The sequence below is a fragment of the Sinohyriopsis cumingii genome, chromosome 18 (assembly GCF_028554795.1).
Source record: "Sinohyriopsis cumingii isolate HCF-2022 chromosome 18, ASM2855479v2, whole genome shotgun sequence".
NCBI classification, from domain to species: domain Eukaryota; kingdom Metazoa; phylum Mollusca; class Bivalvia; order Unionida; family Unionidae; genus Sinohyriopsis; species Sinohyriopsis cumingii.
The window spans coordinates 99,514,114-99,538,236 of NC_142978.1; the positions used below are offsets into that span (position 1 = coordinate 99,514,114).

At 34.9% G+C, this 24,123-nt stretch overlaps 1 protein-coding gene across 1 annotated transcript in view; it reads right to left on the minus strand.

Annotated features, from left to right (window-relative positions):
• LOC149777581 (DNA replication ATP-dependent helicase/nuclease DNA2-like) overlaps positions 1-24,123 on the minus strand; it is a 99,534-nt gene that overhangs the window by 44,402 nt on the left and 31,009 nt on the right. The window contains exons 9-16 of the mRNA XM_089941409.1: positions 23,175-23,291; positions 21,094-21,159; positions 18,431-18,473; positions 16,191-16,268; positions 10,410-10,527; positions 8,554-8,725; positions 6,508-6,690; positions 2,232-2,342 (exon numbers count right to left, since the gene is read on the minus strand). Coding sequence (XP_089797535.1) covers positions 2,232-2,342; positions 6,508-6,690; positions 8,554-8,725; positions 10,410-10,527; positions 16,191-16,268; positions 18,431-18,473; positions 21,094-21,159; positions 23,175-23,291 — 888 coding nt within the window. The remainder of the gene's footprint in view (positions 1-2,231; positions 2,343-6,507; positions 6,691-8,553; positions 8,726-10,409; positions 10,528-16,190; positions 16,269-18,430; positions 18,474-21,093; positions 21,160-23,174; positions 23,292-24,123) is intronic.

Genomic DNA, 24,123 nt, shown 5'->3' on the forward strand with positions numbered 1-24,123 from the left:
TTTCTTGGACTTTGTACCAGATGAGATCACCTAGTGACATTTATAGTATCTTGTGAATGAAAAAAATGTGGACTTAACTTCAGATTTGTACACATTTAATACAATTTCTCTTTGATCAGGTAACTGGGTAACAAATCATTAGGATCAATGGGTACCTGGTAGAAGTTTTCAAAAACTTTTACAGCTTTAAGTAAAGTACAGATGACAAAAAATAAGGTGGAAAAAATGTAAAAGCAGATAAGAATAATTTTGTTTGCACCACTAGTGTATTAAGAACTATCTATTTTACTACATCCCTTTCAAATGTTGGGTGTCCCCCATATTAGGATGATGTTGGGTGTCCCCCATATTAGGGTGATGTTGGGTGTCCCCCATATTAGGATGATGGATGACAGTGTCCCCTGAACTTGGTATCATAGGCACAACACTCTATCAAATTTGGTTTCAAATCCACAAAGTCCATCAGATGTTATTGAGCTGAAATTGAAGGGTAAAGTGCTTAATCGAAGTGGGCTATAAGAATGGATATACAAACTCAATCAATGACTCATGGAACTAACTCAAACTCAGCTCATGCAAACTCAAGTTCACAAGGTACTTGCAACAGGCAAGAAAAAACAAGTGCAAGGTTTATACCCTGCAATCTGACTATAGTATATATATCACCTTTATTTAGTGTTTGCTTGTTCAACAATCTTCTATCACATACCAGGCCAGTTTCTGTCATCTATCATGTCATTTCCATCTTATAATCAGAGTCAAGGTTAGTTCACAGTTTCTTTCAACAGCAGTGATAATGCGAATATTTGACAAATAAAGAATAAATATTTATATTTTAACTCATCAGTTACATTTTAATCATAATATTTGTATGTATCTGTGATTCGCTGGTTGTCAGGTCCTAGCCTAGACTTTTGCAGTTCATGAGTTTGCCAGCCTACGCAATCAACATGACAAAAATTAATTATGATGCACATAGATGATTCTAAGCTGAGTAGGGTGTGAACTGTTATTAATACAACTCATAAGATTTCTTCAACAGGTGTTTTTTGGAAATAAAAGGCACTTGTCCCTAATGATTAACCACCAAAATGATTTTGTTCAAAGTGTGATAGATTTACCAAAAATACAGCAAACACGAGCAGTGTTTATGATCTATTGTTTACTGATAATCATAGGAGTCAAAACACACTTACTGTCTGTCAAACAAATGGATAAAAATAAGCGTTCTCAATTTGAAAAGTTGACTTGTCAGGCATTTTGATGCATGTTGCTGACTTCAAGGGGTCTAGATGATAATTGTTTAGTAAATGGATAAACTAAATGTTAAAAAATCCTTCAGTTGTGAGTCTAAATAAATCATTACAAACATGCTAGCTTTCATTTTTGCTGATGTAGTTCATGAGATGAATCTGCTGTCTCATCTAGGCAAAGAAAGAAAACTTGATGAAGTTTCCAGCGCTAATGTTGGGATTTACATAGGGTAAGTTTCCAGCGCTAATGTTGGGATTTACCCAGGGTAAGTTTCCAGCGCTAATGTTGGGATTTAACCAGGGTAAGTTTCCAGCGCTAATGTTGGGATTTACCCAGGGTAAGCTGACTCTGCATCCATATCCTTCTTCATCTACTAATCCGTCTGCATGCATTATTTATGTATATATTTTTCATAACTTTACTTATCAGCATATTGTTTTAAGGTGCCAGGAATGATAAAATAAAAAAAAAGTTCAATTAGATAAACCAATTTCCTTCAAATATTCCATTTTTTTAAATCTTGTTTTATTCTCATGTTGGGTATTATGTTTGGGGCAAACTCAGATTTCCCAAGGGCAAGTTAAATTTTAAAGGGCATGCTGACTTTTATAAAATCCCTGGCCATAAGCCAATATAATTTTGCTGTCAAACAGTTACAGTTAAACTTGGTCTAAGTTTCTTAATTTAAAGCCTATACCACAGTTGATTCAATCAATTAAGTTTTTCAAAAGTTCTCGAGTTGAAATTACTTTTTTGGCAGACAGGACAGGATGAGATGAATGGTTGTAGATAACACCTGTAGCTATCATGGAGGCAGAGAAAAGATTCCTTTTATGTAACAATACCCAAGTTAATCAAATGAATAGAATATGAAAGTATTTGTCCTAAAGAATTCACAGTTCTGAATTTCTTTTACATTTATGACATTTAAACTGATTCAGTGTTTTTATTGTATCAATTGCAAACACTTCCTTTACCTGGGATGATCAGCATGCCTGTGAAATTCTAAAATAGCACTTTCTTCATCATTATCACAGCTTTGTGTCCCTGCCAGGACCATTCCACTTAAGCAGTCCCCTTTCATCTCCCTGAAAATCAATAGAATTTGAGGTAATAGGCACCAAACAATAATGTGGTTTAAAATTATTGACTCTAACTACTGCATGAGTGGCTGAAAAAATGTAACTTATAATGAAATCAACATTCTATGCTTTGACAAATTGAGAAATTTATTCTATTCCATCTATCAACCACAACTGACTACAAAATCTTTGTTAGTGTAAACCATGTAAAGGACTTTTCAAAATTCATAGGGACTGGTGGATAAAATAAAAAGAAAATTTAAAAGTAAGTCATTATTTAAATGGATCTGAAGCTGAAAATTGGAACCACAGAACTGAAAATTGGAACCATGGAACTGAAAATTGGTGAATTTTTATTTTATTGTGTAAAATTATAAAAAATAATTTTAAAAAAATATATAGTTTTCGATTTCATAGAAACAATGAACATTAAATATATTAATCACACCAATTAACTGATTGGTTAAATATATTAATCATATCAATTAACTGGTTGGTTAAATATATTAATCAAACCAATTAACTGATTGGTTAAATATATTAATCATACCAATTAAATGATTGGTTAAATATATTAATCATACCAATTAACTGATTGGTTAAATATGTTAATCATACCAATTAACTGATTGGTTAAATACATTAATCATACCAATAAACTGATTGGTTAAATATATTAATTAACTAGTTTTAATGCCTAAAAAAATACATTTTAATATCAGTTATACATTACATGTCGGCACTGCATAGCTGAATTTGTCAGTGCAGTGGGAGGCATGATTGCCTTGAGAACTGTATACACAATGAAATACTCTCCCTTACTGCAGGTATGTCCACTACTGTAAGTTAGTATCTGTTTCAGCTATCTTTTGTGCTGCAACTATGCACCTAGAGAATAAATGCCTTCACTTTGGTGCACCAAACAACACTGTAGAGTGAGAAGATCATTTGATAAATGAGTAAGACAAGCCCATGAGGTAGCAATGGCTTCATGGGCTTTAATTGTCATGATTAAAAGACCACTGTCAGTCAGGGACTGATAAGCTCCCTTGATTGTTTGCGTGAGCTACCGTATTTACTGCATATGTTGGGACACGATAAAATAATTATTTTTTTTCCTGTCCCAGAACTTATGGTGAAACATTTTTTCACTTTGGTCATATGTCCCATGACTTAAGAAACAAAATAAATTTGTATTGCATTTGTGCTCCCCCCCTCCACTGCATGTCGCAATAAAATAGATAAATAAAACGCTTAATTGATAATAAAAAGAAAGAAACTAACCTTGTGTTATTATCATTTATTCCATTTTTCAACATGAGCATTAAAGAATAAAATATTTCCACGAAATCCGTATAAGTAGCGTAGGCTTCCCTACTGTAGCGTGTATCAATTATGTCCGATACCACACACCATGTTGTTCATTGACATGAACACTGAGAAACAATTGTGTGTGGTTGTGCTTAAAGGTCTGAACATGTTATCCAACTGAAAACTGGAACCAACAAAATTGCATACAAGAGGGAAATAGTCAACTGATATCCTGAAGACGCCATTCGCACATGAAACGGTGTTGGGTGCAAAATAATCAAGATTGAATTATATCCAGGTCTACTGTATGACAATATCTCGCAAATAAAAATCATCATTTGAAAACACATTCACTTGAGTGCAAGTGACAATCTTTTCACCAGCTAGGGTTACATAATTATCCTTACTATACCAAACACATAGAAGCCCAGGTGGTGAATAAACACAACTGGCAGCAAGCAGTTAACTCCTTCTTTCAACCTACCGACAGGACATCAAAGACAAAAGGTTATTTTTATTACAAAGCAGGTGATCTCAGAAGCCGACCTCGGTTACTTTATTTTGTAAAGGATATCAATACAAAGGTTATTTTATTGCATAGCAAGCCGACATCAGAAGTTGACTATGGATTCTGTGAAGTGAGCCGATTTTTTTTTTTGAATATACAAAGACGGCCGAGATATGGAAGCATACTTGGGTTCCTTTTCAACTGTATTCACGGGAATTTTAAAAATAAATTGAAACAATGGAACAAATTTTAAAGTGACACGATATAGTGCTTTGTGCACAGATGTCGATGACCCAGCGTCACCCAGAATATTTTGAGAAAATAAAATCATGTGATGAATTCGTTAAGGCCAGAAGAGAACTATACTGTATGCCAGGATCTCGCAAATAAAAATCATTATTTGAAAACACATTCACTTGAGTGCAAGTGACAATCTTTTTGCCAGCGCGGGTTACATAAGTATCATTAATATTTACCCACAGACATCAGTGCACCTTTTTATTAATTATTACTAAAGATGCCAAGCACATATAAGCCCTGGTGGTAAATAAACACAACTGGCAGCCAGCAGTAAACTTCTTTGAACTTTATTTTTATTACAAAGCAAGCCGACGTTGGAAGCCGACTTTGGACTCGGAAGCCAAATTTTTTTAAAGGATATCAATACAAAGGTTATTTTATTGCAAAGCAAGCTGACCTCAGATGCTGACTACTGGATTCTTTTAAGTGTGCCGATTTATTTTTTTTAGCTTTGAATATACAAAGATGGCCGAGATATGGAAGCTAACTTTGGTTCCTTTTCAACAGTATTCACAAAAAGTTTGACAATAAAGTGAAACAATGGAACAGTTTTTAAAATTGCACAATATAGTGCTTCGTGCGCGAACATCGATGACACAGCATCATGCAGAAGATCTGGAGAAAATAAAATCACGTGATGAATTCGTGAAGGCCAAAAGAGAAACAGATCATTTCGCCGACAATATGATCATTAACATGGATGAAACTCTAGTGTACTTTGATCGCATTCCTGGATGGACTGACGATAAGATGGGCATCAAAAGTGTGAGAATTAGCAAGACTAGTGCAGATTTGAAAAAAATCTTCCTTTTGTTCTTGCAGTTTCCACTTCAGGTGGTGTGTTGCCTCTAACAATTTTTCACGGTATGAGAAAGTTAAAAAAGTGTTCATGTACCAAAATATAGACCGTACATGTGCAGGAGAAGGGTTGTGTTAATGAGATGCTGCTGCAGTGGATTAAAGAGTTTTATCTCAAGTACAGTTTTATATTTAAAAAATAAAATTTCAGTTGGAGTGCAATTTCCGACATGTAATTTTCGAATGATTTAAAAGGTGTCCCACAACTTACGACTAAAAAAAAACGATGTGTTCCAGAACATAGTGCACAAAAAAATTACTTTTAAAATTAATTTATGGTGTCCCAACAAATACGGTGTCCCAACATATACGGTAAATATGGTAACTAGAAATAATGGATACCAAAATATCAGCAGTACTTCCTACCCTTTCTCTTCCTTTAAGATGCAGCCAACAGAATCTTACAGCCCTAATAACAGATTAATGTAGTTTTTGGATTATTTTTTGTAATTGTTACTTCTAAAGTCTGTTTGACCAGCAATTAAGAGACGATGCTGGGTCTAATTATTACCAGTGCAAGGGGTAGTTCCAATTTTGTCCAATACATGGCACTTTCATTCTGACATCATAGCACATGACATTCAATTTGGTTTCCTCATTACAAGATCAAACCAAGTTTCATGATTCCAGGTACAGCAGCATTATGAAGTATATAAACACCAAAAATTTAACCTTAAGCCAGAAATTTTTTAAATGTAGGTGACAGCAACTTTTCTTCATGGATGCAGTACAAATTGAGATACATAAAATCACATAGTTTCAGGATTCCAGTATGAATGGAGTTTTAAAAATAAACTTAAATCACACAATTTAATCAAAGTCAGTAAAGCATTAAATATAGATGACCTGCATTTGTGAGGATGTTAGTGCTCATGAAGATGCAACCCCTCACAAAGTTACATAATTCCAGGTATAACAGTATGTATATTTTGTATAAAAAACCCTGATGAAAACTTATCCAAGAATGTACATTTATGTATAAAGTTAGCCCCCTCAGCTTACTATCCCTTGGGTTATGTGTTCTGAAACCAACTCCAAACTCTTGGACCCATGAAGAAAGAATGCTTAAAGTTCAGGGAGGGTCTACGTTTGTACATGCTTCTATCTGTGTGGACGCAGATGCCAAAGGTAGAATAATAGCTTACATTGGCTTTCTTTGGGTGAATTACTTATTATAATGCTCAAGATGATTACCTTTCCATTGCAGTGAGACACCAGAGATCAGCTGTAGTTCTGTCTACCACACATCTCTGCGTCTCCAGATCTAACATCAGACACCAGTGTGAGAAATAGTCCAAGTGAATAGTTTCCAGGTGGGACAAAGTGTTCTTTAGCAAGTTCTCAACATTCTCTGTGGAATGCCGCTGTTCTATTTTCCTGTTGTTAGAGTATACCAAAAGATTTTAAGTTCATGAATACAATATACCAAAATCTTTATGTGCCAAAGTATAAAGAGAACATTTATGTTTGCACTTGGGTGTGTGTGTGTGTGTGTGTGTGTGTGTGTGTGTGTGTGTGAGAGATTTGGAATTTTAACGTAGCTTTAACAATTGTTCAGTCTAATTGCTACGATGTCTACAGTGTGACAGTTTATGGTGATGTCTAGCACTGGGGCATCATGCTGCAGACATGTAGCATGATGTCCCACCCAGTCACATTATCCTGACACCAGGCTGACCAGTCCTAACACTAACCTCTTAATGCTGAGCGCCAAGTGAGGCAGCTGTTAGTACCATTTTTGCAAGTCTCTGATTGAACCCCCGACCTCCCACATCCAAGGCAGACGCTCTAACCACAAAGCCACTAGAGCGGTCTGTTTGCACTTGGAATGTTTCAATTAATTTTAAGACTATTAATGTTACTACGGGTCGACGCAAAATGCTTCAAAAACAAAAACAAACCCTACCTGCAATAATATACATATAAATAGAACCACATATTGATCTTCACACAAGAAATGTCTGAACAAGCATTAAATTTTTACATTGATCTGTTACATTTCCAAAAGACTGTGTTCTAGATGACACCAATACAATAATACTACACAGCAATATTTTCTAAAATATTTTAGTTAGTCTAGTCACAGTAGAATTCTGTAGCTCAAACAATAGATGATTTCCAAACTATCAAGAGTTACTTGCTCTACCCGACATTTCTGTTAGCTTTGATTACAAATTTTATCCTACACTGTATAAGAACTGTCATTTGAGAATGTGTTGTCTGCCAAATCTGAGAGTTTCCTTAAGGAAGAAAATAAATAATTTTGTTTTTACTTTCTATGTTAGCAAAAGGCATATGAACTCATTACTTTATTCAATTATGCTTTGTGCTGTTTGTGATGTATTTATTTAACCCAGTGGCTGTTAAAGAACACATGCATTTTGCCATCTCCATTAAGGATAAAAGAAAATTGTACAATGAAGGGGGGAGCCCCGAGTGGCCGAGTGGTCTAAAGCGCTCTCCGTTACGGATCACTGCCATCTTACCTCTGTCTGCGTAGGTTCAAGTCTCGGATTCAGCCAATGTGGGTATGTGAGAAAGCTTGCCAGTAGCTTCTCGAGGGTCGGTGGTTCTTTCCGGTGTTTTCCCGGGTTCTTCCTCCACCATTAATACTGGCCGCCATGTATAGCCTATCGTGTGCTGAAAAATGGCGTTAAACCCTACAACAACAACAATAACAATGAAGGGGTTTACATTAAACTGACATTGTTAAAACTTAATACATTTTAGAAGGCATCTTATCTATATTTTACTCTAATCGAGATGAGCAGAATGCCTACAAGTACTCTCCACTCTCAACTTTTTAAAAACATCTTTAATGGAGCAACCCATAAAATAGTAAGAGAATCTGTTAAATAACAAAATCAATTGCTATCTCACAAAAATGAGAGAGTCTTCACAGTAAATACATGAATAATAATATCCATTATTAATAATAATAGTTTGCCTAAAGAAAAGCTACAATTTAATACAATGGAAATGAAAATGATGTTTACCCCATTGTAATGCATGTGGTGCTACAGAATTGACATAACTGCTCACAAAATGCTCAGTGGTTCTAGGTGTATTGACTAAGGGAAATAATTTAGACTTGTTTATTTTACAATATGGCCAAAAGTTCATAAAGTTTCATCCCCTTTATTGTATAAGACGGGAAATCATAGGTGGTTTGTTTGTATCATTTACTTTTTTTTTAATAAAAATTGTCTCCTGTGTAGACTGAAATAAAAAGATTATTACTTTTGGTAGATGGCACAGTTGAGGAGCTGTGGACATTTCTGACATGCTCTTGTGTTGCTGATTGGATCGGGAAGCCTTCCCAGATGGAAGGTCTTGTGTCCATTTTCAGCTGTCTTGGTCATAACTTGTTGACTCTGATAGTATGCCATTTCATTTCTTAGTTGCACGAGACCTGCACAAAAATAATATATTAAATTCCATGACGTGTCAAAAAGATTCCAATTTGGAAGGAGAAAAAATGCTGTTTGTTTGCCCTTCATCCCTGTAATATGTCTCACATTAAATTAAAACCACTGCTATTCTAATTAATGAACATGGTCAAGCATTAGTCACCTTCAGTGAAATGATTAATTAATCAATTACCATTTTCTTACTTGATTTGGTAAAAATTCAATTATATGGCATTTGCATTGTATTGGCACCTTTGGCAAGACATCATGAGGAAAAATAAATGAAATAATAATCAATTATCAATCAATTAGCAGAAATGGTGATCAATCATGAAAATTTCAACCAATTCCAACACTACTTGAAAATGAATTTACAAATGAGTACATTTGATATCTATGTATATATGCATGTAGAGTTTAACGGCACGTCAGACTAAACTGTTCTAAAAATAAAAAGAATTGCAAAAAAAACCTTAAAATAAATCCTTCCAGATAAACCTAAAAATGCAGTTGTGGTCCTAAAATGGAAGGCAATGACGTATAATGTAGTCAGTATAGTGCTAATATGTTTACAGTTCTTTATGAAACAAAGAAAATAATATTCCGGTGTTTGAATGCCAAATAAAATTTAAAGAAATGTCTTTATCCAAGAATTCTGTAAGAGCACTCAAATATTTCCAGGAAAAAGAATTAATCTTTTAGAATCCAAATAATTTGAATAAAAATTAAAACTCCAAACTGGTCACAACAAAACACCTTACGTCCCAGTGTTTAGAAGCCCAACTGAGATTATTTCTCTATAGACAAAGATTATACAGTCAAATAATGTGCAAAATAGATTCCCGTATCAGTGTCATGTGATCACATTCCAGAATAGTTAAGAAACTATTTACATGCCTAAAGGACTGCTCCGGTAGCCTAGGGTTAGAGCGTCCGCCTCGGATGCAGGAGGTCATGGGTTCGATCCCCAGTCAAGTCATACCAAAGACTTACAAAAATGGTACTAACAGCTGCCTCGCTTGGCACTCAGCATTATGAGGTTAGTGTTAGGACTGGTTGGCCTGGTGTCAGGATAATGTGACTGGGTGGGACATCATGCAATATGTCTGCGGATTGATGCCCCAGTGCTAGACATCACTACAAACTGCCACACAGCAGACATCGTAGCGATATGAATGAAATTTTTTTAAAGTTACGTTAAAAATTCTAATCACACTCACACACTCCATTTTGGATTTTTCATCAGCACTTGAACTTGAAGTCAATAGAACATTTCATTACTAGAACTTCTAAAATTTAATCCGTGGATTATTCTTTGATTATTTCTGGATTTTATTTCTTAAAACCGTAAGTTCTTACTTTTTCATTTTTACATTGTTTTTCCAGGGAAATAAATTATTTGTTAAATTTTTCAAAAGCTTATTGTTTTCACCCTTTCTTTTGTTACTGTTTATTAGAGCCTAAACATGCAACATAAGAGTATGCACCAGCAGATCTAGCAATATATTGTTTGTTGTATCAATTATTCCTAAGAAACTGTACAGACCCAGATCTGCATTATGTGATGGCAGATTTAACTTTATGCAGTTTGTAGTTGGACCAAACTTATAAGCAAGTATGTACAGTAATTCCAACAATTATTTTTAAAAAAGAAAACAAATTATTATAAATTCTGAAAATGTTCACCTCTCTGGTTGGAGTAGTCAGCAGGTATAATCTTCATGCTGGGTTCCTTCAGGTACAACAACAGACCCTTCCCTGGATCCTCTCTTCTGTCTGAACTCATCATGGAGTACAAAGTCACCTGTTGGAGAATCAAAAAATGAGATTTATAGATCTGCAAACCAAACCCACACAATTCATAAATTTGTTTTAGGTGATGATCATGTCTACTTTGATCACAGTTGTGTGTTTTTTTCTGTGAACCTGTTGGGATGATCTGTGGTAAAATCATCTGCCTTTTCTGAAATCAATTATAATTATCCATATATTATGCCAAAGCCATATATATATATATATATATATATACAGTGGAACCCCGCTATAACGCGATGATCGGGGTCCATAAAATCGGATCGCGTTAAAAGCGGGGTCGCGTTAATGCGGGGTTTTACAATATTTAACTTTTTTTCCGAGAACATATACGTGTATACATGTACAATGATCAAAAGTCGGCTTATCATCAGATGAATATTAACTGGAATGCATTAATTAAGATATATTCAAAATAATCGAAGGCTAATATATTTATAGGTTATTACTGTGCATTAAAAACATTTACTAATTTTTATTTGTTTGAACGATAATACAGATTGACCGATAATACCAGACTATCGCTATATCATGAAAAGTGTATCAACACCGTATGCTACCGTGCCGTCGTGGCATGCAGTTCATCCATAATGGATGTAATTTCATTGAAAATCGTACAGATTTAAAATATTCAATAATTTTGTAATAGTCTGAATTCGTCGTGTAAAATATAGGATGAACAAAATATTGAAACCATTTACTTGCCGTCTGATATCGTACGGTCATTGCATGCAGCTATTCCCGGGTCTACATACGGTGTCTGTACAAATTTCATACCGCTAAAATTTTATCATATGCGACAACTGCAAGAATAATTAACAATCAACGCATGATTTCAGCATGCAAATAACTTTTATTTCAGATTTTGTGAACATCAAAAGAAACATGTGAAAACTGCTAAATTAATACTTCTTTTAAGTTGAGTAATGCCAATGATGTGTCGACGGATGCGTTATTATCTGCTACCATTCCCTTTATCATTTCACGGCGATAATTTTGTTTAAATACGGAAATTATGCCTTGGTCAAGTGGCTGGATTTCTGACGTAGTGTTTTTCGGGAGGTACGAAACTTTGATCTTGCCATCACTGCTGACAAGATTTTCCGCTGGGGGGTGGGCAGGGCAATTATCCAGCAGGAGGAGAGCTTTTTCCTCCAGCTTGAGTTTTCGTAAATGAGCCCGAACATCTGGAACGAATGTTTTGTGAAACCAGTCGTCAAATATGGAGCTATTCATCCAAGCATTCTTGCTGTTAGTGTACTGAAATGGATGTGCCTTCATATTTACATGATGAAAACATCTGGGAGCTTTCGATTTTCCAATCATCAGAGGTCTGACTTTGTGGCTGCCAGACTTGTGAACACAAAATAAGAGAGTCACTCTGTCCTTCCTCTTCTTGAAACCTTCTCGTTTGTGACTGTCAGTCTTGGTTGCAAGGGTGCGATCGGGTAACATTTTATAACATAAACCAGTCTCATCGCAGTTGTAAACTTGGTCGGCTGTGTAGCAACCGTCCTCCAGCAACTTTTTAAGCCCAATCGGGTAGGAATTGGCAGCCTCTTTGTCAGCGGAGCGGATTTCCCCAGACACAAGAACTTGGCTGATAGCGTGCCTTTTCTTGAATCTGTCTAGCCAGCCATTACTCGCCTTAAATTTGGAATCATCTCCATTGATACGGCGATCAAATTTCTCTGCTTGGGCTTTCAGAATTGGGCCAGAAATTGGAACACCTTCTGAGCGAGCTTGTACAAACCATTGGTACAAAGCTGAATCTAGGACACTGTCATTAGCTAACTTAACCCTTTTACGCTGTAAACCAGTTTCCTCTTCAAGAATGTTGGGTAGACTACGGAGCTTTCCTTCATCTGTTTTCCACCCTCGCAAAGTGGACTCGCTGATTCCTAGATCTCTGGCAAGCTGAGTTTGTTGTTTGCCCTTCTTTAGTTGATCTAGGGCATACAGTTTCTCTTTAGCAGAAAACGACTTGCGTTTTTGAACTTGCTTTTCCATAACAGTAAAATATTTTTTTATATAAGCAAACAACGTACACAGATAAAGCTCAATAACTAAGTAATGAAGGCCTGCAATGGTTACGAATCACTTTTTATATAAAACAAAATTAAGCTGAACGGATGTACAATTTCATACCCTTTTAATTTACAGATAATAAAGTGGATATTATTTACTTTCAACTGTTTGTTGTTTGATCACACCGCCAAGCACAGCATACATGTTGGCGGCTTTCTTCTTTTGATGTTTATTAAATTGTGCGACTCTTGTATCAACCACATCTTTGTCTGCTGCTTGGCTGTGATTGCAGTTAAATAAGAAGCCCATGTCGGCTATTGTTTGAGCAACGACTGTATACAGAATTCATGGAAGACAATCACAAAGACGATTTACTGGCTTTACTCATGGATCCGTAATAAGTAACACTTCCGATAATGTTTACTTCGGCTTAACAATTCAAAAACCTAATGAAACCAGTTTTCTCTTCTAGAGTAGAATACGGAGCTTCACCACAACCTGTTCAAATTGATAAATTTCAGAAGCCAAGCGTTGTACACACTATTTCTCGTACGTTATATATATCGTATTATTTTAGAATTCATACACGATCACTTCTCCAAAATCACTTAAAGAACCTGGATAAATTGTTAAGTTCCGATCGTTTATTATTAAAAGTCATACGCGAATTCTTCCACCAAATTATAATAAACGTTTTACACACTATTTCTCGTACGTTAAACAAATATTTTCACGGTCCGATAAAAATACACGTAAATGAATTTCAAATTTCAGGAACCATGCCACGGTCATATAATTTTAAAAGTCACAACTAATCTCATGCCCAAAATGAAGTTAATTTCTTGTTTTGTTTTTTTTTTTACTTTTCTCCAAATTTTTTTCTCCATGTGTGAATGAATATAGGAAATTTCGGGAGCCATGCTACGACCGCGTTATATCCGAATTCGCGTTATGGCGGGGCGCGTTATAGCGGGGTTCCACTGTATATATATATATATATATATATATATATATATATATATATATATATATATACACATACATATATAATTCAAACAGAGAGTAAATAAATTCTTTCTTGTCTTGGCCTATCTATGTACACTATGTACACTAACACAGCATAATTTGCTTTGCATAGTATCATGTAGAAAAGCACAAGGATTCATGGATGCTGGGTGTTAACACATGATAACACAATGAGAATGCACATGATAACACAATGAGAATGCAAATTCATCTCTGCTAAATGTTGAAAAATGTCCATTTTAATGGAATTCCTGTACAGAGAAAGTATACTCATAAATAAATCTATTTCATATTGACTTAAGGTAACCAGATCTTCTCACAGTCATAAACCTTTAATGATTATATGGTCTCTAAACATGATTTTCTCACAGTTATAACCCTTGTATGACAACAAAATCCATGTCAGAAAGGGCAAAATCCATGTGGATTAAAACCATAATATAAGCACAAAATATACTGTAAATTTATTTATATTCAGCACTCATTAACTTATTCTACATGTGTAAATTTCACTGAATGATTGTAAACCTGAAATCTGCAATGAGGTCAGGTGCTCAGATTGCTGTATTACATCACTCTTGCATACTTCTTTTAAAAGTTTGTAAAGCAGTAATGATTTGTCGTTTTTCTGATCTGACATGTTTTGAAGTTTGTAATGGTCCATCTGCTGTACCATTTTCTAATATATAACATCTCCACAAGTCACTGTAAGTGTTTCACTTAACATATGGCACTATTTTCTTTAAAAGTACAGACTGGATCTCTAGCTTGTCAATGAAATGAATCTGAGGCAAAGTTCACAACTGAAGAAACCACTTCTGTTTTCTTATAAATGGGTCATATACAGTTGCTATAAATAGCAAATAAAGAAAGTACTTTTACACTGTTCTCATGCAGCAGTCACTTTTTTAAGAAAATTCTTAAATTTATATCAGTGGAATTAAAGAGATGATAATAAAAATGACCAAAAAACCCCCAAGCTTTTATTGCTCTATTTTTATTTTATTTTTTAATGTACCAAAAGGCGTAATCCATATAGAGTCTGGCATAATGCATAATTTGGTGAAAAAAAAGTGTAAGGGTTGGCAAATATGTGATACAGATGTTTTTGCATGAAAATTGTGCAGTTTTTGAGCAAATGTACCTTAAAAACAATACTTTCACTGGAAGCATGTCAATAATAGACAGGGATCGTCCTGGGCTTCGCCAATGTCGCAAATTGCGATTTTTTTTCCTTATTGGCGACAAAAAATATCCCATCTGGCGATTTTTTTGGCAACATATTTTTTGGTTATTTAATTTGTACATACAATCATGGATTTGGACTGGATAAATTAAAAGCGAGAACGAAAGGAAGCCACAAACCTGACTAAGCAATGCATTGGAATCAATCTGTTACACAAACGATCCTTTGTTCGTATTGACAACCCCATCTTTACAGTGCATTGTTACATCATAATCTGCTTATGCTGACATCCGGGCTGAGTACTGTATGCTGTGATGAAGTCAATCATGCTACCACACTATACCTACAACTGACCGACTTCTGAAGACGCGAATAGAACAGATACAATTAAATTGTATGGCTAATCCTTCTGTGTTTTTTTTATACATATACCAATACAATAGTTTTGCTAAACCTTCATAGAAAACTTATAACCTTTGAAGTACCGACTGTGTACAAATACAAAGCAAATGGAAAAAATCTCAATCACAATTATATCTGTCGCCAGTGCAGCATTTTACTCATTGATCTTTTCCTTTTGCCATCAATTCCGTGTTACGGCTGCAGAGACTTAAACTCCGCAACAAGAAATAGCAAAAAAAAAAACACAGTTTTGCATAATTAATAATAATTATTTATTTCTCAAAATACAGGAGTGAAAGAATCCCTAAATTGGGTGTGAATTTATGCTTATATATACAGTCCAATATTGCCAGGTGTTGACTCGTGTAAGTTTCATTCATGGGAATGGAGATCCTATTTTGCTTGTCGAGAAAATTTATACTGCATTCAGTGATCATTCTTGGGATTTAGGAAGTAATTCACTACAAGCTTTGGGATGCTAGCCAAGGTGGGGGGGGCTGCTGAGAGACTACTGGTGTCACCTGTCAGCACTGTAGACTGTGAACATGGATTCAGTAAGATGAACCTCATAAAAACTGACATCAGAAATAAGCTCTGCATCTCATCTCTCAAGAATTTAATGAGAATCAGCATGTACCGATGTGAAAAATTAGACTTTGAAACTGCATTCAACAAGTGGGCAACTCTAAAATCGCGACAGATCTTCAAGTAACAGTTTGTAACATTTTGTTAATGCTTGTTGTAATTAAAGTATTAACTAACCCATCTTTTGTAATTTTCATTGCCTGTTACATTAATAGACTAAATTAACACTTGGAAAAATGTACACTAGTTTTGGCGACACTTTTTGAAAATTGGCGACAAAATATTTAGGTTGGCGATTTTTTTGGCGACAGCTTTTTAAAAGCCAGGACCATCCCTGAATAGATATGTATAAAACAAACAAACTGGAGTGCTCTGTTTGGATAAAATCTGCAAAGGTAGCAATACAACTCTGAGCCAAACAGACAAACCTGTCCCTTGTGTTCCACTGAGTAGGATGGTTTTCCAGTCTTCAGTTCCAGTGGAAGTACTCTCCTATTCTGGCCAATCTGTAAAAACAATTCAAGATGAAATTATGAATGCCTAATTGTTATACTGCTACATATGCAGATGCACTTAGTACTAATTTTCATATTAAATGTTCAAGCAAAGATTTCATTTGTGTATCAAGAATGTTTAATTAATCCTTTCAACAAAGAAAACCTTGATGTGTTGTAATGTGATTTGGATTTTTAATGTAGCTTTAACAATGGTTCAGTCATATTGCTATGTCTGCAATGTGGCAGTTTATAGTGATGTCTAGCACTGGGGCATCATGCCGCAGACATGTAGCATGATGTCTCACCCAGTCATATTATCCTGACACCAGGCCGACCAGTCATTACACTAAATTCTTAATGCTGAGCGCCAAGCGAGGCAGCTGTTAGTACCATTTTTGTAAGTCTTTGGTATGACTCAACCATGGATCGAACCCACAACCTCCCGCATCCAAGGCAGATGCTCTAACCACTAGGCCACCGGAGCGGTGTGTTAAAATGATGTCTGCAATGTGGCAGCTTATAGTGATGTCTAGTACTGGGGCATCATGCTATAGACATGTAGCCCCATCACAATAGTCTTCTGGAAATGAAGGCTTTAGTGAACATTTTTCATTTATCTCAGCAGAAAAATAGTCCTTATGTTGGACAATTCAGCAGTGGATACCGACCTCTCCAAACAAGAAGACTAAATCACACAACCATTTACTTTTTTCCGTGAAATACACAGTACAGAATTATGTCAAGCAGCATTATCTTCATGGAATATAAATGGTCATTTTTTAAAAAAAAACTGTTGAAATAAGGTTCAATAATGAACATCCAGGATGTAATTTTCAGTGATAGAATTTCCATCCAAAAATTCTAACTTCTTGAGTAGCAATACAAAACATGGCAAACATTTGGCTGTTGTCATTTCCAATTCTTCATTCTGGTCAGAGCTTCATCAGTTTTACTTGACACATATACCCTGCTATTTTCTCCATTAACCACCTGAGTTACATCTGAAAAAAATCACTTTCCTTTACTATACTGTTCCATCTTTTCTAACTCAATAAGGTTTTTCTGAACTAGATGCTTCTTAAAGCCATAGAAAAGATTTCTTTGCAGAAATCTTGTGGAAACTTTTGTAGGTGTCAAAGTGTTAAATGTTGTTGTTGTTGTTGAAGGGTTTAACGCCATTTTTCGGCACACGATAGGCTATACATGGCGGTGAGTATTAATATTGGAGGAAAAACAAAGGAAAACCCTGGAAAGAAGCACCGACCCACAAGAAGCTACTGGCAAGCTTTCTCACATACCCACATTGGCCGAATCTTAGACTCGAACCCACGTAGACAGAGGTGAGATGGCAGTGATCCATAATGGAGAGCGCTTTAGACCACTCAACCATGTTAAATGTTACAAATAATCTTCAGAGTTTGCCATTAGTTTTGTTTCTCAATCTGATTAAGTGTTCAGTTCACTTTTGCATCTATTTTTTCCTTTCTACATCAGGTTCTCAAATTCTCCACAGTTCCTTGCTCTTCGAAATGCTTGATGTTTTGTAGTATCAAGGCTATTTCTGACATTTTATTTATATAATATTATTATTATATTTATTTATGCATAGATATCATCAATAATCACTAATCCATAAACATGGCATTTTTGTAATCATCTGTTTGCACTTTATTGGTCAGCAGATGACTTTTGGCAACCAGTGCAAATGAAGAAAAAAAGCAACTGAAAATCATTTCCAGACCTAAGAGACATAACTGTCATCAATTAAACATGTTTTATTCTACTTTACAAAATGAAAGATTAAAAATACCTAAAATGCTGTTGTTTGTCATGTCAATAATATCACATCACTCTGGTGACTTGTCAATATTTTCCTTAATACAAAAATTTATTATTTGAAGAAATATTTTAAAAAACCAATATAAAAAATCAGATTTTAGTCACACTTATGAGTCACATCATCTTGCAAATAAACCTGTTAGTTCATTACAAAAATATTTCAATGTATAGTTTTCTCCTCTATTTCTATTCTTCCATCTTGCATATCAACCAACTTGCAAAATCTAAGTTCATTACAAGCATATTCCTCTATATTTGTATTTCTTTTCTTTTTTACCTGTTTATTTATTGTTTATATTGTATACTTTCAAAGTAGGTTTGATTGAAATTACCTTTACTTCCACTGTCAGATCAATTTTCCCTTTTATTCCATATCTGGAAACACAAAAAAAAGGTATAATTATAAAATTCAATTCTTATATGAGTACATTAATGAAACTGGTAACTAAAATGAGATCTTACAATGGCACTAATTTCATAAATCTCACCGAATTTCATTGCAGTGTTTGGTAAGGCATGCAAAACAGATATTAAACAGCCATCTCTATACATTTCATGAACAGTATGAAGCCATCCTATATTGAATAATGCTTAAATTTAGCTCTGGTTCTATACAGCCTAAAAGAAGATAAAACACACCCATGTACATCGGTCTTTTCTCAAAATGTAAACATTATATTAGATACAGAAGCATACCCATGTACATTGGTCATTTTCTCAAAATGTAAACATTATATTAGATACAGAAGATAATAGCATCATATTAAACAGTTACATTTTTGCTGAGTTCTATTACTTAGAACTTAAGTTGCCATCCTGAAATAAAATGCAAAGGCAAAAAAATTTATTTTCATGACTGAAATCCTGAATTTGAAGCCAATGAAACAGAAATCAGTAGGGTTGTCATGAGCCAAGAAGACATGCCGAAAGCTACAATGAAATCTGTTCACAAGAAACTGACTAGAATGGACTCCTGCCAGCAGCCCCCACCCTGAGGACAGTAAACTGTAAAAGCACAGACAATTTTTGTTGGCAGAGTTTATATTATTGTCAGCTGATTTTTAATGGCATTTTCAGCATTTTATTGGTTATATACATATTTCCCAAGAACATAGAGGCAGCCAACCTGGGCTGGCCTTTGCATGTATTGAACCCAAAACATTTGGAGTACAAATATCTACCAACTGAGCTTCCAGATAAAACAAGTCTACTGCAAATGTTACATGATACATCAGTCTCATGACTTTTCCCTACTAATGATCTTGACCTTTTAGCCTGGGACTTCACTGTTGTACGATAAGGTGTGGACCTCAGTAAGGTGATATCAAACTATTCATGAAAGTGACAGCCTGTATAAGGAAACAGGCAAATGACTTGCATCATTCTTTAGTTTGTTCTTGGCTTTAAAAGCCTTATAACACATTCCTGTCTAAATCATACAGAGGAAAATGGGAGCTAAATGCCTTTCCCAAGGGTTCAACAAAGCTACCAACACAGGTCTGCCTGGTTAGTATCAAACAAGTGACCCAAGAGTTACAAGTCAAATGCTCTACCGAGTTACCACTGCTTCCCTTATCTTTTACTGTGATATATAATTTGACAAAGTATTATTAAAATATTTATGTGGTTCAAAAGCTGTACTCCAGACAATGATACTGGTCAAAGAATCACATATTCCCTTACAGTAACCTTGACCTGGAAGCAGGGTGCATGGCTAAGGTATGTGACACAGTATATAGTTTATGATATAAATCTGGGCAAAGTTTCATGAATTTTGCTCCAACCATTACAAAGTCATGGGCCAGCAAGTAAAGGTTGTTGGATGAAAGGACAACACACAACATAACATGCCTGACTTAACACAGGTGTTTCAAGTGCAGTGAAAATACTAAGCATTTATCTATTTTTATATGTGAACATACTTGCTAAACAATTCTGTACCTAGAAGAATAAAAGTGTACTTCCAAGTAAGATTTCCTGCCTGATGCAATTATGTTAGGATTTCCAGTCTGATTTTATTACATTAGAATTTCCTGCCTGATTCTATTAAAACAGGATGTCCTGCCTGATTCTATTATATTAAGATTTCCTGCCCGATTCTGTTATATAGGGATTTCCTGCCTGATTCTATTACATTAGGATTTCCTGTCTGATCCTATTACATTAGGATTTCCTGCCTGATTCTATTATATAGGGATTTCCTGCCTGATTCTATTACATTAGGATTTCCTGTCTGATCCTATTACATTAGGATTTCCTGCCTGATTATATTATGTAGGGATTTCCTGCCTGATTATATTACATTAGAATTATCTGCCTGATTATATTCCATTAAGATTTCTTGTCTGATTATATTAGGATTTTCTGCATAATGGTATTACATTAAGATTTTCTACCTGATTATATATATTAGGATTTCCTGTCTAATTCGATTATTTTAGGATTTCCAGCCTGATTATATTACATTAGGATTTCCTGCCTAATTCTATTACATGAGCATTTTTCTGCCATATTCTATTACATAAGGATTTCTTGCCAGAATCTATTAGATTATGATTTCCTGCCTAATTCTATTACATTAGATTTTCTGCCTGATTATTTTATATTAGGACTTCTTGCCTGATTCTGTTACATTAGGACTTCCTGCCTGATTCTATTATATTAGGACTTCTTGCCTGGTTCTGTTACATTAGGACTTCCTGCCTGATTCTATTACATTAGGACATCATGCTACTGATAGCTATGTGGAATAAGTGAGATCATTTAATCTATTATTGATGAGTGGCATTTACTGTATTTTCCTTTTGTCATAGCTGTCAGTATTTATCTTGTTTTTTGAAAAATGTGCATCTGAAGCAAATGAATTTTCAATCTCTGCAAAATTAAGTAGCTGAGGAAAAAAAGGCATAGTTACAGACTGTTCACCTTCTACATGATAATTTGTATTACCTTGGGGACCAGATATTTTTCTCTATGTCCTGCATATTTGTATTACCTTGGGGACCAGATATTTTCCTCTATGTCCTGCACATTTGTTACCAAAACTTCAGGAGTCTCTGACCTGTACACAAATTTAAAAGAAAGGGCTGATATAATGACATGACAAAAGATAATTGAAGCATGAACCTATTTCATCTTCCTATACAATATGCACATAAAAAAGGGGTATTTATATGTCACAGAACCTTATTTATTTTTGTACTATCATCAGTAACACATATTCTGATTTAATAATAATACATCATCACAGTACTGCACAGGCAAAGGCCAAGCAAAAGCATGCTGTAGTATTAACAGCTGTAAGAGTAAACAAGCCAGATTTTAAAATTGAAATAATGACCTGAAAAGAGGTGTCTATTATGTGTGTGTGTGTTTTTGTATGTGTACAAGGTTTAAAGGAACAATCAGCACATGCCAGACTATACAGTGCCAAGTAAGTTTAGTCATCACTCAAAAAGCATACAAAATAATGGCAAAAAAAAGGTAAAATCTTTAAAATACAAAATCTAATGTTTTACAGAAACCTAACTCTTTTACAAAGTCAAAGACCCTCTCAGTGTGAACATAATCACATGGTCAAAATGGTTGCCTATATATACATGCCAACCTCACAAGTGGTGAAGTGCTTATATGGCTAATTTAAGTGGAAAAAGTGTAATCTGGGCCTATTCTAAATCAATCTGAAGCAGGCAGGGGGTTTCAAGGAGGGCACATTGGGCCTATTCTAAATTCCTAGCCTACAGGTGAATTCTGGAGGACATATTGGACCTATTTGAAATCCCTTAGTCTGGAGGGGAATTCAGAGGGGCACATTGGACCTATTTTTAAAACAATCCCCAAGCCAACAGAAAAATTCAAGGAGGGCACATTGAACCTATTCTAAATCATATAGCCTGCAAGGGGAGTCAGGAGGGCACATTGGCCTATTTTCCAAATACCCTGTGTCATACATTATTTTAAGCTGCAAGATAAGAAGGGCAGCAACTCAAACAAAAATTGTAGAAGCAAACTGATCTGCAGGATTAGATGCTAGTAAGATTGTACCAATACCTCTAGTGATATGTCAAAATAGTTACCTAGCTTCATGTTAATCCATCAAAAACCTGGAGGACAAGTTGTGTGAACCATTGCCTAACAGAAGGATGGACATACATTAGGATTACTATATACATCTACAGTTATTTGTGCTAATGAGTGTTGGATAGAAGAATGGACAGACAAGACAGACTATTTACACCTGCCTCTAATGCTGTAGGACTAGCTGTGCTGATGATTATAAGAGAAAAGGAGGATTACAATATACCCCTGCCTCTACTGATGTAGAGGTAAAACAAAAAGAAGGCCAACATGTCTTTTTTCATTGAGGAGTATTTCTTCATAAGTTAACATCAAATCTACTATAGGCTTAACTATTTTCTCTACAGTAATCAGGGCAAAGATATAGTTATACATACAAGAATTTGTTTTTAACGAGCAAACATCATTAGATAAAATATTACAAAGCATAAATGATAGACTGAAAGATCTAAAGAAGACAGCATTTAAATAAAGTTTTCTTTAACATTTAATCTTTTATTATATTATAATAAGTCTGTCTATAAACATTGGGGAAAAAGCAACAGTAATGACAAAGCTGCAACTTGAATAATTTGGCTTACATTTCAGGTTGAGGTAATCATTATATTGTGTAGTGATATGAAAACATTACACTCTACAAAATGTTTTTGCTATAAGGCCCAAAAGTCTCAAATATGCCAAATTTGAGATCATTCGCCAGCTATGTCAAACATGCAATCATCAGTCAATTATGCCAAATTTGGGAGCATCAGTAAATTATGCCAAATTTGGGAGCATCAGTCAATTATGTCCATAATAAATGAATGCAGCTAAAGGTTTTAGTAAGGGTTTATCCAGAAATAAGGTGAGAGGGAGACATTTTCACATTTGTAAAAAGAATATTAAGTTTATGTACAAGATATGCAAGCAAACTAACACCGACCCAGGCAAACTCAATTCAAGCATATTCCACTTCAATCCTGCATCCTACAATTACTTCTGGAACAGACCTAATCTTACCTCTGTCTATTCTGTCCTACATAAATATTGGTGTGCTGTTTGGTCCATGCTATTAACTGTGGCAGATATTTCTTTATCTCCTCCATCACATTTGCTTCTGTTACATTACTGCCATACCTGTCAATATAACATTTGCATGTGAACATATTAAAGATGTAAAATAACATTTCACCTAAATCAGATATCACACGACTTGCCTTACAATAATCAGCATTACAATGCCATCTCATCTATGGACTCTCCTAAATCAGATATCACATGACTTGCCTTACAACAATCAGCATTACAATGCCATCTCATCTATGGACTCTCCTAAATCAGATATTACACCACTTGCCTTACGACAATCAGCATTACAATGCCATCTCATCTATGGACTCTCCTAAATTAGATATTACACCACTTGCCTTACAATAATCAGCATTACAATGCCATCTCATCTATGGACTCTGCTAAATCTGTTATCACATGACTTGCCTTACAACAATCAGCATTACAATGCCATCTCATCTATGGACTCTCCTAAATCAGATACCACACGACTTGCCTTAGAACAATAAGCATTACAATGCCATCTCATCCATGGATTCTCCTAATTACAGATATCACATGACTTGCCTAACAACAATCAACATTACAATGCCATCTCATCTATGGACTCTCCTAAAGATTGTCTTGCATATCTGACTGATAAATCCACAATACTGCTAGTGTTGACAAAATAGTGAGATGTATGCCTTGTGATTTGCTAATGTAAGTGAGACAAAATAATCTCATTATTTGACCAAGTCTGAAAAAAAGAAAACCCATACAATTGAAAATATAAATGGCATAAAGAGGACCATTTCCTATTTTCTCAACATTTTGATCTTTTTGATAAATTATGAATTAATTACTTAAAGCTGGACACAATACTTCAACTTCTGATCAGAAACAACTCTGATTAAAT